The 17822-nt window shown below is 42.9% G+C and overlaps 1 protein-coding gene across 1 annotated transcript; it reads right to left on the minus strand.

Annotated features, from left to right (window-relative positions):
- Positions 1-2740: 2740 nt before the first annotated feature.
- On the minus strand, positions 2741-17189 carry Fcar (Fc alpha receptor). Its single transcript, XM_051207026.1, has 5 exons — positions 17088-17189; positions 16272-16304; positions 10564-10845; positions 5620-5907; positions 2741-3207 (listed from the first exon to the last, which is right to left on the minus strand). Exons 1-5 carry the CDS (start codon positions 17119-17121, stop codon positions 3044-3046), a joined length of 801 nt encoding a protein of 266 aa, XP_051062983.1. The 5' UTR covers positions 17122-17189; the 3' UTR covers positions 2741-3043.
- Positions 17190-17822: the final 633 nt, after the last annotated feature.

The following is a 17822-nucleotide window of genomic DNA, read 5'->3' on the forward strand; positions in this document are numbered from 1 at the left end:
TTATTTTGATACATGTGCTTTTATAAGTGAGCTGGTGTCTTTCCTTTATTTTTTTTAAATATTCTTTCTTTATTTTGTATTTTTGATATCTTGACTGTATTATGTCATGCAACGTTCTACTCTGATCATGTCTATTTGGAGTTCAAGATAACTCTTGGATTTTGGATGTCTAGTCTAGGTCTTTCTCTAGACTTGGGAAAGTTTCTGCTATAATTTGATTGTATAGATTATCTAGACCTTTAATATTTTTGTCAACATCCTTGTCACCTGGTGGACTCTTGGGTTTTGTGTTATAATCACTGTCCCAGCTTCACTTTTGCTGCGGTGATAAGTTACCCTGGGGGGGGGGTTTGCCGTGATAAGTTACCCTGGGGAGGAGGGAACCACCTAGGGGAGAGATGGCTTATTTGGCTAACAGCTCCACATTAAATTCCATTACTGCTGGAGTATCAAGGCAGGAATTCACACCCTATTTTCTCAAACTTGTAATTTATTATATTTTTGGTTGTGGGCCTAACCTTGAATGGCTATTTCTCCAGTCCTCATAATTCCTGTAATGATATAAATGTTCGAATAATTTATTTTGGATTTTAGCCAGTTTTATTAGCATGTATTACTTGCATACATGAGGCTTTTGTGTGTCATTTCTACACACTGCTCTGTGGTCCTAAAGATATCCACCCTTTCCATTACTTTTTTATTACCCCTCCATTTTCCTTCCTCATCTGTAATAATCCCCATTTTACTTTTATGTACTCCCCCCCCCCAAAAAAAAAAAAAAAAAAAAAAAAGTTGGTGGGGGTGTTTCTGCAGTTGTTTTCCCCCTTTAACTCTTTGAAACATACAATTATTGGTTCAATAGTGTGAAATACATTGGTACCGTTACAAGACAGAACTCTAGCATCGTTTAAAGTTGTAAATGTAAACTTGGTGCCCCAGATGAAGTTGTCACTTAATAGCATCTCATATTTCCCAGATAGGATTGTGGTATTCATTTGCTTTTGTGTTTATGTATTTAATTTACATTTAGACAAAACCAATACCTCAAAGACAAAGGATGGGACCTACTATTGTAACAAGCTTAGTAGTTATCTATAATTGATGGGTATGCATTTTAAAAAAATCTAAACCCCAGTATAGATGGGGAATGGGAGGCACAAAGTCCTACCCCTCACTGAAGAACTATATATATATATTTTAATTGCTAGCTGCTGGGAAAGGGAGTTAGTTTCCCCCACTCTCAAGGGTGCAACCAGGCTCAGTGTGTTTTAAAACAGAGTGTGTGAGGTTAGGGTGCGGAGTGGTGATGTGGATAGGGAGAGAATTTAAGTGGGAGGAGGATGGGAGTGAATTTTTTCAGAATACAATCACACATGTATTGCGGTTTAATACGGATCAGGATAATCAAATAGGCCAAATAAATGTTTATTCAGGGAGGAATAACTAAAACCTAGACAGATGAACACCAGCAAGTTTCACCGGATGCTCTCCTCTCTGAGTCCTGCCAGCAAGAGAGCGTTCCCAGGCTCCTCCTCAGACCTCCTTCCACAGGTCACTTCCGCCCCTGGCTCCACCCCCAATGGGCGTGGTCAGTGCCACAGAAGGAGACAAAGTGAATATCCCACTACACACATGGAATTCTCAAACAGTAAAAACAAAAATATAAAAAAGAAGTATAAACATTCTCCATGGAGGGATACTCCCTTAACATAGAGCAAGAGGGAGGTCCTAGTCCCTACTTCAAATGACTTGACAGATTTTGTTGACCTCCTCCTGGAAGGCATCACCCTCCCTGTGGAGTGGGGGGGGGGAAGGGAGGGCAGGAGAGGGAACTTGGATCAATATGTAAAATAAGAAAAAAAATAAACATATATATCTGTGATTAAAAAAAAAAAAAGAATAAAGAAGAAATCTGAGAAAGAAAAGAGGTCCAAGCCTGCTGGAGCCTGAAGGGGCAGGAAGTTTGTGGCATTGGTGCCTAAAGAAAGAAAGACTCGTGGTTTCAGTTACTCAGGAGAGTGTTGGTCTTTCCTGTTCTAATCTAATATTTGTCTAACCCCAAAGAAGCCTAGTGTAAAAGAGAAAGATCTAATCTAAGAAGCATTGTAAATAAAGGCCAAACTATATTACCAAATGGGATAGCAAATACAATAACAAAGAGGAATAAGGAACTTTTGTCTTAATTTTCAGGATTCTCCTGACCCCACTTACTCAGAGCAGCATACAAAGCCATAATCACACATCATCAATCTATACTCACATGTTGCTTCCAACATAGAACCAAAGCAGGCCCCCTGAACACGTGTGTCAGCTATGAGGACTGGGCAGTCTATGGGGCCTCTGGCAGTGGAACCAGGATGTATCCCTGGTGCACGAATGAACTTTAGGAGCCCATTCCCCATGGAGGCATACTCCCTTAACCTAGAGTCATGGGGGAGGGCTTAGGCCCTACCACAAATGACTTAATAGATTTTGATAATCTCTCATGGAAGGCCTCACCCTCCCTGGGGAGTGGATGGGAGGATGGGATGTGGGGGATGGTGGGGGGTATGGGAGGGAGGGGAAACTGGAATTGATATGTAAAATAAGAAAAAATATTAAATAATAATAATAATGAAACATAATCTGAATACTAACCAATAGAGAAGAAATAGCTCAGTTCCACCTAGGGTCTGATAATTCCATATACTAGTTAATTTTATTTTTGTCTTGAAAGAAAGGAACGCAAGGCTAATTCTGATGTTTTCAGAGAGAGTAGTTTATTATGGCAGGAAAGTCTGTAATAGGAACAGCTCCACAGGAGTGCAGAGTGGCAGGGAGCTAGATGGGACCCTGAAGTGAGTATAACCTTCGAAGGGTAGCCTCCTGGGGACAATATATGTCACATCTCTCCAAACAGCACCGTCTTCTGGGGAGTGAATGCTCAAACACACAAGCCTGTGGCCGGCACTTTTCACTCACACCTTACATTCTGCAGGTGGACCCAAGCTTCTAACGGCTTTTCCTTTTTGTAAGATGCATCCCCACCTGTATCTTCCAGTGTTTATCCACTCCATCCCGGTGCAGCCAATTCCCAGCAGTCTTCCTTGTGTGGCACCCTGTGGCCATTCCAATATTCAGCTAGTATCACCAAGACGACCACAAGGATCAACCCTGCCATACCCATCCGGATAGAATTCTCCATCACATAGTCTTGCTTCTTGGAGTCTAGAGACGTAAGGGAAAGAAACAGGCAAGTGTTGGCCATGGTCCATTCAATACCAATCCTACATCCTTGATGTAGGAGGGACTCATGCTCCTGTCTCTGTGCCAAAATGTGATCCTAGCCCTTTTAAAATGAGCACATACATTTACAGGTGCCACGCTTTTAGGGTGTGTAAGATAGAGGGAGGCCAAAGGTGAGAAATTGTGTTTTTCAAGAAAGGAGTTGATTATGGGGAGTTTGTCCTCCTTTGTCTTTCTCACCTTTGACCACTCAACTTTATTTCTTCAACACCTCCCTATGTCGGAAGCTCTGAACTTTTCTCTTTGTGCTTTCCTCACTCTACATAACAACTATGTGGCAAAATAGACACACAGTCACCACTACCTGGGAGATTTAAGGTAAATTTAGCTAAATGTTATCTCAAAATGACCCTTGCGATGGAGCCAATTGCTTTATGCTCTGCCCCTCAACTTCCTTCCAACTTCTCATCTCCAATTATATAGGCAATGGTGATCAGTGAACTACTTATTTTTTTCATGTGTTAGACTGTCTTTATCTTTATAAACCTGTTCTCCCCATGATTGCAATGTAATATGAAAGTTTATAATGTTCAGAAAAATTAAATGCTTACTACTTCCCTGGAAAAAGAGGGGTTTATTTAGCATGCATGAGTTAGTGAGACTCTATCTCAGAAAAGCAAAAGGATTCTATTACCTAGATTTTTTTTTCCTTTTATCATTATCATGATGATTAGTTTGGTTGAGTTCGTTAGTCCTTTTACTTAGAGCAAGCAGATCCTGTATCTTGTTTTAGAAACCACCTCCCATGTCAGGGTCAAGATTACTCTCTTCTGTGGTCTCCAATAGAAGGATATCTTTTGCAGTTAGGCGTCCAGTCCATTGGGAGTGTGCTCTTGTTTAATTCTCCTGTACCGAGACCCAGTTGTCTCCATACTACTAATGGAAAAAAACCTATCTAGATTTACAACATCGAAATGCACAGCTATCACACTGCATAGCTGATAGCATGAGAGGGATAATGACGCTTTTTTTCAGAAGATGGGTATGAGATATGGAAAGAGGTCAACCCACTCAGGTGGCAGCAACTAATTTTCTCTGCCTGAATTCTCTCCTCCTTTCTTTTCCCTCCTTCAGGTATAGTGTCATATGTCAGCCACATGGTAAATGAGTCCTATGATTCAGTCTTTATAGCGAGTCACTCCCAGTGGATTCCGAAAGTGAGTTTAAGGACTGCTAGTCACTAAGACTACAAATAAAAAAAGATGCACTAGAGTAGACTGTGTTTGGATCTTCCATTTCAACATGGATCCCTCATAAGTGATTCTGAATGTTGGGCCTTTCCTTTATAAATAGATCAGGGAGCTGGAGAGGTGATCCAGTGGTTAACACCATTTGCTGCAAAGATACCCAGCCTACAATCCACAACCCCAAAGAAGCTAGAACCCTCTTCCAGAAACAGATGGAAGCAGATGCAGAAATCCACAACTAACCAATGGGCTGAGCTCCTGGAGTACAATCAAAGAGAGGGAGGAGAGATAATGTGAACAAAGGGGTCAAGACCATGATGGGGAAACCCACAGAATCAGCTGACCCAAGCTAGTGAGAGATCGCTGACTCAGACCTGACAAATGGGGAACCTTCATAAGACTGAACTAGATTCCCTTAATATATAGGCGACAGTAGTGTGGCTGGGACAATATATAAGGCCACTGGAAGTGGGTCCAAGACCTATCACTAATTGCAAAAACTGACTTATTGGAGCCCATCCTATATGGAGAGATACCTTGCCCAGCCTAGACACAGGGGGTGTGTGTGTGTGGGGGGGTGGGGAGGTGTCTTGGTTCTGCCTCAATGAGATGATGGGACAGACTTAGTAGACTTCCTAGGGGAGGCCTTACCCTCTCCAATGAGTAGATGGGAATTGGAGGGGAGTGGGAGGAGAGGAAGGAGGGGGAACTTGGATTGGAGTGTAAAAAATAAATTAATGAAAACTGCTGACTTGGAGAGGTCCCAAGTTCAGTTTCCTGCATTCACATTGGGTCATTCAGAATCATCTGTAAATTCAGTTCCAGGGAATCTGTCACCCTCCTCTGGCCCCTACCAGCACCATGCACGCACGCACGCACGCACGCACACACACACACACACACACACACACACACACACACAGAGAGAGAGAGAGAGAGAGAGAGAGAGAGAAAATAAATCTTTAAAAATAGATCACGGGTTTCTGAAGGGTGTTCTGGAAGACTTCAGAGAATAATGTGAAAGATTAGTGTGGAGTAAGCGAGAAACCCCTTTCTCTCCACGCTCCTCAGGACAGCGCGTTTCTATTGCCATACTCATCTTACATTTCCACCCAGAGGACAAAGAGCTGGGCTGTGACGCATCTACCTGTGACACTGAGCTCCAGGGCATCACTGGGGGCCGACCACACGTACGGGCTTCTGCTGTGCCATCCATAGCACCGGTAGCTACCGGCAAAGTCAGGGTGCACAGGCCCGAGGATGAAGTTGCCTTGATATCCTTCATGCTGCTGCTGTGGCCAGGACGTGTCTCCCTCCTTGGCCAGTGAAAATCTGTTGAACAGGTTGTGTGCTGACCTACACTGGAAGGAGATGTTTTCTCCTGGTTTCAGCACGTGGCTTTGATCTGCGGAGAGGATGGGTTTGTCGTACACGCCTGAAAGAGAAGACAGTGAGCTATTAACAAAGTTTTGTTCAAAATTATTATCAGGGTCTGGGTGTGGGGGCAATGAATGGGTCTGCTCTTCCAGAGTCACAACTGTTTTTAAATCCAGGATTTGATGCCCCCTTCTGGCTTCCAAGAGAACTACACCCACATGGTGCACAAGCAAAAATTCGTATGTGGAAAATAATAATGATTAAGAAAGATTCAGTTGATGTGTTGGTGAGATGGCTCAGCAGTTAAGAGCACTGGCTGCTCTTTCAGAGATCCTGAGTTTGATTTCCAGAACCCACATGGTGGCTCACAACCATCTGTAATTATGGTCTGAAGTCTGAGTTTCTATTCCGCAGGGTCTCACAGCTGATTAGCCCCATAAAGCATACAGAGGCATATTAATTATAAACTGTTTGGCCAATGGCTTAGGCTTCTTATTGGCTAGCTCTCTCTTAATTATTAAATTATGATGTGTATCTGTTAGACTATGTATTGCCACGAGGCTGTGGCTTACCCATAAGCTGGCATGTTACTCCTTCGGGCGGCTACATGGTGTCTCTCTGGCAGCTCCTCTCTGCCTCCCTCTCTCCTGAATGCTCCTCATCTGGTAGCCTCGCCTGCCTGGCTACTGGTCAATCAGTGTTTTATTCATCAACCAATAAGAGAAACATATATACAGAAGAACATCTCCCATCGGTCGTCCCATGGGATCTGATTCCCTCTTCTAACTTGCAGATATATGTTCAGATAAAACACTCATAGGCATAAATAAATAAATCTTTTAAGGAGAAAAAACATTCGGTTAGTAAATTGACTAAAAGGTGCTCTCTTTTACTTGCCCCCTGAACATGGGTATCAGTTAGAAGGCCTGGGCAATCTAAGGGACCTCTGACAGTGGAACCAGGATGTATCCCTGGTGCACAAAAGGACTTTGGGAGCACATTCCCCATGGAGGGATACTCCCTTAGCCTAGAGACAGGAGAGAAGGCCTAGGCCCTACTCCAAATGACTTGACAGATGTAGATGACCCCTCCTGGAAGGCCTCATCCTCCCTGTGGAGTGTGTGTGTGGGGAATGGGATGGGAGGGGGGCCAGGGGGCATGGGAGGGAGGGAGAGGGAACTGGGATCAATATGTATAATAATAATAATAATAAAAGAAAAGGAAAGAAACCACTTGCAGCCAGGCATTATGGTTTGCGAATGTAATCTCATCATTTGGTAGGTGAGGTAGGAAAGTTACAAGTGAAGGTACTGAGTGAGACTCTGTCTCAACAAGTAAAAAAGTTATGGAATCAACTCTATGTCTGTCTGGGGCATGTGGTGTACAATGGGGTTGTTTCCAACCACAAAGACAAAAGTATGTCATTGGTAGGAAAATGGGTACACCTCGGGATTATTGTATTAAGTATATTAAAACAGATTCAGGAAAAGAATCACATGTTTTCTCTCATTTGTGGGTCATAGACTTTTATATAGATACATAAATTAATGTATGACTATAATATATGATAAGAGAGGCAATGCTAACTACACCAGCCCCCCAAAAACCCAATAAGAATGAAAGCAAATTTATCATTTGTTATGGGGATTGAATCCAGTGCCTCATGTGTAAGAAGCAACACCATCCTACTTTTTATGTATTGACTTTTTAAAAAAAGTTTAAAGATTTAAAAAAAAATTTAAACATAATTTTTATTGATTCTTTGCGAAATTCCCATCATGCATTATAATCCCACTCATTTCCCAGGCTCCCCATATTTCTCTTCTCCCTTACAGCTTCCTCTAAAAGAAAATGAAAGTATTAGTTAACAAACAACCAAAAAAAGAACTCCAAAACACTCCATTCCTCTGTCTTCCATGCCTCTCCATCACCTCTTTATTCATGTTAGTTGCACTGGGAGCTGTGGTGTGTCAGGACCCCTTTGTCCAAAGAACTTTACTTGCAATTGTTCATTGTAATATGTTGTTGGTCTGGCTCAAGGCCTCTGGCTTCTGGTAGAGCACCAACACTGACCACTCACTGTAACTCCTCTTAGGTATTCTGTGGCTCCCTGGAGTGATGGAGATCCTGCAGCTCTTATTTCACAGGACCAGTCCCTTCATGTGCCCCAGTAGGTCATGGACAGGGTAGATGTTGGGGTGGGCCAACTCAAAGCCACAAGTGGTGGCTCAGACCCCTGGCATGTATATAGCCTTTAGGGTAATAGGAGCCACAGACATCAACACAGACCCTGGCTGAGGCAGACCATAGCCTCAGATATGGCTCTCTGCAGCAGCTCAGGCTTGAATGTGACCATGGCACAGGACACTGAGATTAGGATGGTCCCGGTCGCAGCATGGTTCTCAGACACCAACATGGTCTCAGGTGGTGACCCAGATGCTGGGGCATCTTCATGGTCTTCAGTGGTCACAGGAGCCATGCACATCCATTCCAGCTGCTGTAGGGCTGTAGACCCAGATGTGGCCCTTGGTAGAAGCCCGACCAGATATCACCATGGCTTTGGGTGGCAGTTTAGCGGCTTCCTTACCGCCTTTGCTCTTCCAGCTCTTCCTCTCTTACGGCACGTGAACTGCTCTGCGCCTCTTTCTCCCCCATAAAGTTGCCTTGAGCTACTGAGGGGGTGGCGAGCTATGGGTGTGTTCCACCTGCTCAGGTTGAGCAGGGCTGAGTGGGCTTGGGGGCCAATTTCTTTTTTATTTTAAATGTACTTAGGTTTTGAGATGGGGTCTTGAAATGTAACTCAGGTTGGCTTTGAACTCATGATCCTTCTGTCTCAGCTTCTTGAGTGCTGGGATCACTGGTGTATACCAACACACTCAGCTTTTCCTCCCCGCTCTACCCCTCTCCTCCTCTCCCTCTTCTTTACCCTCCCCTCCCATTTCCACTCCTCTCTTCTCTCCTGTGATCTTCTCCTCTATCCTTTCCTTCCTTTTCCTCTCTCTGTTTCTTTCAGCTCACTCTCATGTAGCCAGGGCCAATCCCAAATTATGTGTGAAGCAATGGATGGCCTACAACTTCTATTTCTCCTGCTTTCACATATGGGATTATTGGATTCCTAATGTGGCTTATTCACATGTGGCTCATTTTTAAAACTACAGAGGCTTTGTGTGCTTATCATCTATACCATGATGTGCATCTATCATGTACACCATGATGTTGGATACATGCACATATTGTATAATGACTAGTTGGAGTGTCACCTCACACAATTATTATTTTTTTATGTAGAAAGAACAGTTGAAATACAACATGCACTGATGGGAGGTGTCATTCTGTAAATATGTTTCTCTTGTTGGTTAATGAATAAAGCACTGTTGGCCAATAGGAAAGCAAGATAGGTGGGACTAAGAGACAAGGAGGATTCCGGAAGGAGTAGGGAGGAGCTTCAAGATGGAGGATGGAGAGAGAACACCAGCCCCTCTATCCAGTAAGATAAGACCATGTGGAAATAATTAGATTAATAGAAATGGGTTAATATTTAAGACAGATCTGGCCAATAAGGAATTAGTAACAGCCCAACAGCTTTATATCTAATACAGCATCTCTGTGCGTTATTTGGGACTGGTGGGACCAGACTGGCGGGGGAAAACAACTCATAACAATGCACCACCCCTGGTTTTCTTATAATGACCCTATGAGAACAGGGTCAGACAATTTCTAAGAATGGGAAGTCCCAGAAATTATTTGCCTGTACTTTTTCAAGACCACAAAGTCTATCAAAACCAAGAGAGAACTAAATGCAACATGAGATCTTAGAAGGGGTCCTAGAGTAGATAAAGGCCATTAGTTGGCAATGAAGGAACCCTGAATATGCTTTAGATATCAGCCAAGAGAATTCTTGGTCTTTTCAGTCTTCAACATCTCAGTTTTTTGTTTTTTTTGTGAACCTAAAGCTATCCTAACAATGTGGGAGGTGGTGAGGATCTGGGGAGAACTGAGAGAGGAAAAGGAATATGATAAGAAATGTTATGTGAAAACAATTAAAAAATATAAAAATATCAACACCATTGAATGCGGAGACTCACAGCTGCCCAAGACACAGAGATTAATTATAGTTGTTGACCCAGACATACCAAAGACATTTATATCATCCTTGTCTAAGACCTAGTCAACACTGCCCATAGGTGAACAGGAAGTATATAAAAGTCAGAAGACAGGGCGAGGACCAGTAAATGCCATTCTCTAGACTTGACAGAACCTCCACAATTATTAACATACGGCTGTAATTACCTGCATTGGGCCCACATGAGAGCAACCCTGTCAGTGATAAGTCAAGGAAGTAGGGGAGTTGGGCGACGAGGGAGTGATCAAGGGGTCCTATCCTTTGTGATGGAATTACTGGCTATTGATAGACTCTGGGAGAAGGGGGAATTGATCCCTTTAGTTGTGTACCTACTGCTGAGCCCACCAGGCTCCAGAGGACACATTTATACCCTTAGTAATAGGAATTACCCTTATAATCTCAGTGGGTCACGAAACAAAACAAATAGAAGTGGTCAGTATGCAGTTGTGTACATTGTATGAAATTATCTACTAATGAATGTAATTAACAAAAAAAAAAAAATGAAAACAACAACCCCCCACCCTCACAAAGTCTGCTAAAATGAAGACAAAATAAGTAGCGGAAGGCCAGGCTCCCAAGGCGTCTCCTTACCTGTCACCACCAGTTCCAGGGGTTTGCTCTTTTCTGACCAGTGGTACTTCTTCCTATACTGACACTGATAACATCCTGCCGTGGTTGTGTTCATGTGGTTGATGATGAATTCGGCTTCTCTCTGAAATCCCATTCTATACTCTATAACTATGGGTGTGGAGTTTTTCATCAAGGACAGCTGATACAGGAAGGCTTCGGGCGTTCCCTGGCAGATGATCCTCACAGACCCATTCCAGGGAACCACAGTACTTGTGGCAGCGGATATTATGGGAGTGGGAAATTCTGAAAGGAAGCAGAGCCCAAGCTCAGATGGCTTGAAGAAGCTGTTGTATTCCATCTGTGTTGGGGGGCATGAGTTAGACTGCAAAGGACCTGTAACCATTTCATTTAAAAACAGTATGGTGGGTGTCTGGAGATAAATCTCAGCTGATAAAGTGTTTGACTCGCAAGCTCTTTTTTTAAAATAAACAATTATTTAATTTTGTTTTATGTGCATTGGTGTTTTACCTGCATGCATGTCTGTGTGAGGGTGTCAGGTCTTGGAATTACAGACAGTTGTGAACTGCCATGTTGGTGCTTGGAATCGAACCTGGATCCTCTGGAAGAGTAGCCAGTGCTCTTACTGGGCTCTCCACTGGGCCTTCTGTCCAACCTCCTTGACTTGCAAGAATGAGAACCTAGCTTTGCCTCTCCAGAACTGCATAAATAACCAGGAGTGGTGGCGTGCACTTATAACTCCACTGTGGAGTCAGACACAAGCAGATTTTTGGGCTTCTGGGCCAGTCAACCTATACTAATCAGTGACCCCAGGCCAGTGAGAGACCCTGCTTCAAGGAACCACACTGAATGCAGAGAATCATGGTTGCCTGTAGTGCTGAGAATTTTTGAAGGCTGCATTGTACAGCCCTCAATGTGGGCACTGAAACCACCTCCTCTAAGGCTCAGGGAACAGAATTGGAAAGTAAGAGGTGGAAGTTAGGGAGAGGAGCTGTGAAATGTGATCCTGGGGGAATGACGTGGCCAGGGCAAACATATTTCACAGTAGCAGCAGCGTCTGTCAGTAATGAGCCTGCACAAGACTGGTGTTGTCAATAGCTAATGATAGATGTGAGAAGAACCCACATGGCCTCACCCATCCTTGCTGAATTATTGATTACTGATTGATTCTGAGGAAGGGGTGGGCATTATCTTCAGCTGTGTCCCATTAGTGGGCCCATCGGTCCCCAATGAATACCTCCAAACCCATGGTTGCACCGAAGGCCCAGATTAAATTCAGTGGGTCACAAAACAAAAGGAAAGGCATGACCATGTGAGAGAGACTTGTAGGAAATGAGTGGAGGGTAAGGGGGGGTGTCAACGATAAGAACTCACTACGTACATGAATGAATTTGCCAAAGAACAAATTTAAAGATTTAAAAAGATGAACAAGGTGAAGAAAAGTCAACAAGGAGTATGTCATCTGAAGGGGAAAAACAGTAATGTCCTGCTCCTGCTATATGTACATATATGTACATGCTTGTCTGAACATACATGAACACTCTTTCAAATATAATAGTTGTTGGCTGGGTGTTGGTGGTGCATGCCTTTAATCCCAGCATGCAGGAGGCAGAGGCAGGTGGATCTCTGTGAGTTTGAGGCCATCCTGGAAAGGCTCCAAATCAATACAGAGAAACCTTGTCTCAAAAAACCAAAGATAAAAAAAAGGAAGTAGTTGTTTTGGAGTATATTTCATACATTGAAAAATTTACCGTTGGAAACAGGGTTTTACTATGTACTTTCAAGCCCACAATCCTTCTGCCTCCCAAGAATTGGGGTTATGTATATGCACCATCATGCCAGTCTTGCTTTTTAATGACTGTCAGGGTTAATTTAGTTGTATTGATTACTTTCATCACGCTGTACAATCACCACATTTTACAGTGGTTTCACAACCTCAAATAGAATTCCTGTAACCGTGAAGCAGTAACTCTCCCTTTAGTCAGCATCTGGACCTCAAATCCATTTCCTGTCTCTAAGTACCCAAATAAACAGAATTGTAAAAGAGGTGTGTGTGTGTGTGTGTGTGTGTGTGTGTGTGTGTGTGTATTTTACACATGCGTGCATACCTACATATCTGATAGAGGGATGAAGAATACTGTAGAACAGAGTCAGGCAACGTGGAACTGGAGTGGGCAGATCCTGATGCTGTATCCAGGACCTCTCAGGGAGACAGAACATGCTAGCTGTCTTCCTGGCTTTCCTCATTAGTATTGACTTCTGCTCTTGAAGACTTCATTCTCAGATTTTAACTGTTACGTGGAATAGTCAACGGGCACTGAAAACCCTCAGGCGCCCTTTACCATGACAGTTTGTGGAACATTCCCTCTCACACAGGAAGTCCTGGGTTTGACTTTTGGTATCACAAAGCCAAACTGAAACAATACAAATACTGTATGCTCATCATTATATGTGGGTGTTTAGAAAGGTGATTTTTTTAAAATATTTATTTATTATGTATACAGTGTTCTGTCTACATGCTTTCCCTGCAGGCCAGAAGAGGGCACTATATCTCATTACAGATGGCTGTGAGCCACCATGTGGTTGCTGGGAATTGAACTCAGGACCTTTGGAAGAGAGCAGGCAGTGCTCTTAACCACTGAGCCATCTTTCCAGCCCCCTAGAAAGGTGATTTTTAAAATACCTTTTCATTTTTAAATATGTATATAATACATTTTGGTTATTTTCATCACCTCATCCCCCTCTATTCTTGCTCTGTGGCTGAATCCACTCTTGACAAGAAACCCCTTTGTACTTTGATGCCTTCTTTTGACCCACCAGTTTCAATCAGTGTTTTTTGGACATGTGTGAGAGGTTATTTAATGACATATGAGTAACTAGTGAAGAAAATGACACCTTTTTCCCAGAACCTATTAACTGCTATAGACCCACGATGAGGTTTATGACTGCATCCATGATTTCATATAGTTAAAACGGCTGAGTTATTTTATAGGTGGTCCTAACACTCAATCAGTCATTCATTTAGAAGACATTGATGGAGTACTTAACATATACCTAGCATCATAGTTTGCCCTGTAGGTAAATGGTTAAATAAACAATAGTTGTTGAAGTCAATAAATTTGACTTGAATGTTGAACGGTGGTCACTAGAGGCTCGGAAGTATAAGGGAATGAGAACAGGAAGAAGTTGAATTTGAATAATGGGCAGTTCAATAAATGAGATATTCTCTACAGAGCAGCTAGGTAATTACAGTTTTCAATAATTATTCATGTTGTGCATAAACAGGTGAGAAGAATTTATAAGTCTCCAAACACTATATAATACTAAGGTAAAAGGCAAGGACAGATATCTAATTTGTCCTGTGACTTCCACATGCATGCTGTGGTAGTTTTATATATGGACATGGAAATATTAATCTGTCTTGACCAGCACATGTGGTGTGAATGCATCTGTGTGCCACATCACATTGCACCCTACAGATGTATGCAGTTAAGATGCCAAGTACACCCATGTAGCTCTGTGATCGATCGGCAGTGTCAAGTTATAGAAAAGGAGATTGGGTGTGAGAATTCAGAAAGGGAAGTGGAGGAGGTGTGTGTAGGTAGGGTGGAGCACTGCAGAGAGAAGGAAGGGGGCATTACAGGAAAGGCTGAGAACTAGTGAGTGCAAAATGTGAAAGGTAAGCTCAGTGAAGCTGAGCATGAGTGAAGAGAAGAGACAGACTCTCTGGAGAAGTAGATATAAACCAGGAAAGAAGGTGGGAGGGAACTTAGAACATTGCACCTAAGACTGATCTGAGAAGGGAGATACCTAGAATTGTAACTTTTTTTTTTTTTTTTTTTGGTTTTCTGAGGAAGGATTTCTTTGTAGTTTTGGAGCCTGTCCTGGCACTTGCTCTGTAGACCAGGCTGGCCTTGAACTCGCAGAGATCCGCCTATCTCTGTCTCCCGAGTGCTGGGATTAAAGGCGTGCGCCAACAATGTAATTGTATTTTAAGCATACATAACTCAGTCTTTAGAAAGGTGCTGGAATTATTCATAATTGTCAGAACACAGAAACAACCTAGATGCCCCTCATCTGAAGAACGGATAAAGAAAATGTACATTTACACAATGGAGTATCACTCAGCAGTAAGAAAAACAACAAAAGTCATGAAATTTGTAGGCAAATGTATGGAACTAGAATAAATCATCCCGAGTGGGGTAACCCAGACTCAGAAAGACAAACAAGGTATGTGCTCACTCATAAATGGAGATTAGATGTAAAGCAAAGGATAACCAGGCTACAATTCACAACTCTAGAGAAGCTAGGTAAAGCAATGACCCTACACGGGACATACATGGAGGGCCCCAGGAAGGGGCAGTGATTAAGATCCCATGGGTAAACTGGGAGGGAAGTAGAGGGAAAGGGAAGGAAAGGGGATCATGAGGGGTTGAGATGGCCGAGTAGGGGGAGATAAGGAGAAGGAGAACAATGAAAGAGATATCTTGATGGAGGGAGCCATTATGGGGTTAGGGAGAAACCTGGTGCTAGGGAAATTCCCAGGAACCCTCAAGGATGACTCCAGGTAAGACTCCTAGCAAGAGTAGAGAGGATGCCTGAACTGGCCTTCCCCTGTAATCAGGTTGGTGACCACCCTGTCATCATAGAACCTGCATTCAGTAATGGATGCAGTGATCCACAGCCTAGCACTGGACCAAGCTCCTGGAGTTAAGTTGAAGAGAGGGATGAGGGATCAAATGAGCAAGAGGGGTCAAGATCACGATGGGGCAACGCACAGAGACAGCTGAACTGAACTAGTAGGAGCTCCCGGAGCCTAGACTGACAGCTGGGGAAACTTCATAGGGTCAAACTAAGCCCTCTGGATGTGGGTGCCAGATGTGTGGCTTGATCTATTTGTGGAACCCCTGGCAGTGGGAACAGGACTTACACCAGATGCATGAACTGGCTTTTTGGAGCCCATTTCCTTGCTCAGCCTTGATACAGGGGGAAGAAGCCTGGCCCTGCCTTAATTTGGTATGCCAGACTTGGTTGGTTCCCCAAGGGAGGCCTTTACCCCTTTCTAAGGATGGGATGGGGATGGGGTCAGGGGGAGATGGGAGGCATGGGTAGGGGAGGAAGGGGAAACTGGGGTTGGTATGTAAAATAAAAACTTAAAAAAGTATGCTGGAGAGAGAAGGCATGGTAGATGAGGGTTTCACAAGAACTAGGAGGCCAAATCAAGAGTTAGAGTTGCAGGACAAGCAGAATTTAGCACTATTAGCACTTGCTTTAGCTTAAGTAGATGCTTCTCTCAGTACTACTTAGGACCCAACACTGGTATAGTACATTAGTGTACAATACAGCAAGGATAGACTGACTTCCTCTAAATAACTGAAGTAAAAAAAAAAAAAAGACTTGATTTTGGAGCAAAAAGGGAACCAACATTCAGGAGGATGTTAAGCAAAGACAACTCATGACTTCCTCTTACGAATATTCGGTAAAACACAGGTCTTTGTTAGCACATGTAGCTAGCTAGCAGAGGCCAAGGCTGTAGCTCCAGGGTCTGGGGTCTCCTTAAAGAGATAACACAGTGATAAATAGCAGACAGTATAATGGGGCTAGAAGGGGAATTACCCTGGGCTTCAGAGTATCTTTCCATTATTCTACTCCATAGCTGCTGTGACTAGTGTCTAAGGTGTGGTGAAGGACACGACTTAGGGGACACTTACCTTCTTGTGCCCAAATGGACTGTCCCAGGAAGACTGTTGGAAGAGAACCATTGAGGAAATTTAACCTTCTAGTATCCAACCTCTGGTACAGGTCTCTCTGCATAATGAGTTATGGAGTAAATCTCTCTCTCTCTCTCTCTCTCTCTCTCTCTCTATCTCTATCTCTATCTCTTCTACTCTGTGTGTTTGTGTGCTCTCTGTGGGTGTATGTGTGCCTGTCTATCTATTTATCTACCTACCCCTATTATTATCTACATAACTGTTATCAATACTAATTTTTTAGTTATCTATCATCTATTACCTTTCTATTATATATGCATGCATGCATGTATGCATCTATGTGTTGATCATCTCTACCTACTCATATAGCTATCATCTATTAATTATCTTTTATCTATTATTTGCAATCTATCAATCAATCTTCCGGTTAGTTTCAGTCATTTACTTATCACCCTTTTTTCTATAGACCATCTAGTTTTGTCTGTGGTGTATCATTTCTTCGATCTAACTCTGGCTTTCACATGTATGTTTGCATATCTGTAAGACTATTTTTTCCCCCCAAAATAACCAGTCTTGAGGGTTGCCCTTACATTTTCAGTCCCCCCATCTCTCTCTCCTCTCATGATGCTCAGCAGTCATCATGAAACCCCTATCTATTGTCTATGGGCTGTGGGCAAGACCCAGAGACAGAATGCTAAGGAGATTAGTCTATCCTCGGCTGCCACTTAACACCACCTAGCCTTCATGCCAAGAGAGGGTCTAGCTTTTATGGGAGTCCTGTCTTTCTTGCTAACCCATTTTCATTTCAGGACTCACCGAAACACAGGAAGGTGAAGTCCTGTGGAGCCATGTTGCTGATATGACCTCAGTCCAGTTAGCTTCCTGTCTGTGCGCATTTGCAGACAACAGACATTTGTGAAACAGTAGGACCCACAGGATTTCTAAACCTTCCGCTCCATGGGCAAAACAGTTCCTTTTTGAAAAGTTCTCAGTTCATCATGGGTGGACTCTTAGAAGAGACCAAGAACCCTGCTGTCTAAATTTCACACACAACACAATGTCTAGTAATGCTCAAATTCCATACTTTTCACCTGATCGTTAATTTTAATTTTTTTTCCTGGCAGGGTTTATTACGCAATCTTGGCTTCTTTGTCAAAAATCAGGTATCCATAGGTGTATGGATTAATGTCAGGGTCTTCTACTCAGTTTCATTGATTATTGTGCCTGTTTTATGCCCAAAACAAGCTGTTTTTATTTCTATAGCTCTATAGTATAGCTTGATGGCAAGGGTGATGATGCCTCTGGAAGTTCCTTTACTATACAGGATTGTTTTGACTATCCTGGCTTTTTTGTTTATACATGTGAAATTGAGCATTTTTCTTTTGAGTTCTGTGAAGAATTGTGCACTGAATCTGTAAGACTGCCATTTTTACTGTGTTGATCCTACCTCTTCAAGAGGATGGGAGAGCTTCCCATTTTTTATACATTCTTCAATTTCTTCCTTCAGAGATTTAAAATCTTGTCATTCATGTCTTTAACTTGTTTGGTTAA

The sequence above is a fragment of the Phodopus roborovskii genome, unplaced genomic scaffold, assembly GCF_943737965.1.
Source record: "Phodopus roborovskii unplaced genomic scaffold, PHOROB, whole genome shotgun sequence".
NCBI lineage: Eukaryota > Metazoa > Chordata > Mammalia > Rodentia > Cricetidae > Phodopus > Phodopus roborovskii.

Coding starts and splice junctions, on each gene's coding strand:
- Fcar (XM_051207026.1), bottom strand. CDS start 17,121: ATGGCTCCACAGGACTTCACCTTCCTGTGTTTCG. Junction 16,305..17,087: donor CTTCACCTTCCTGTGTTTCG/GTGAGTCCTGAA, acceptor CTCTTCCAACAG/TCTTCCTGGGACAGTCCATT. Junction 10,846..16,271: donor GTCCATTTGGGCACAAGAAG/GTAAGTGTCCCC, acceptor GCTTCCTTTCAG/AATTTCCCACTCCCATAATA.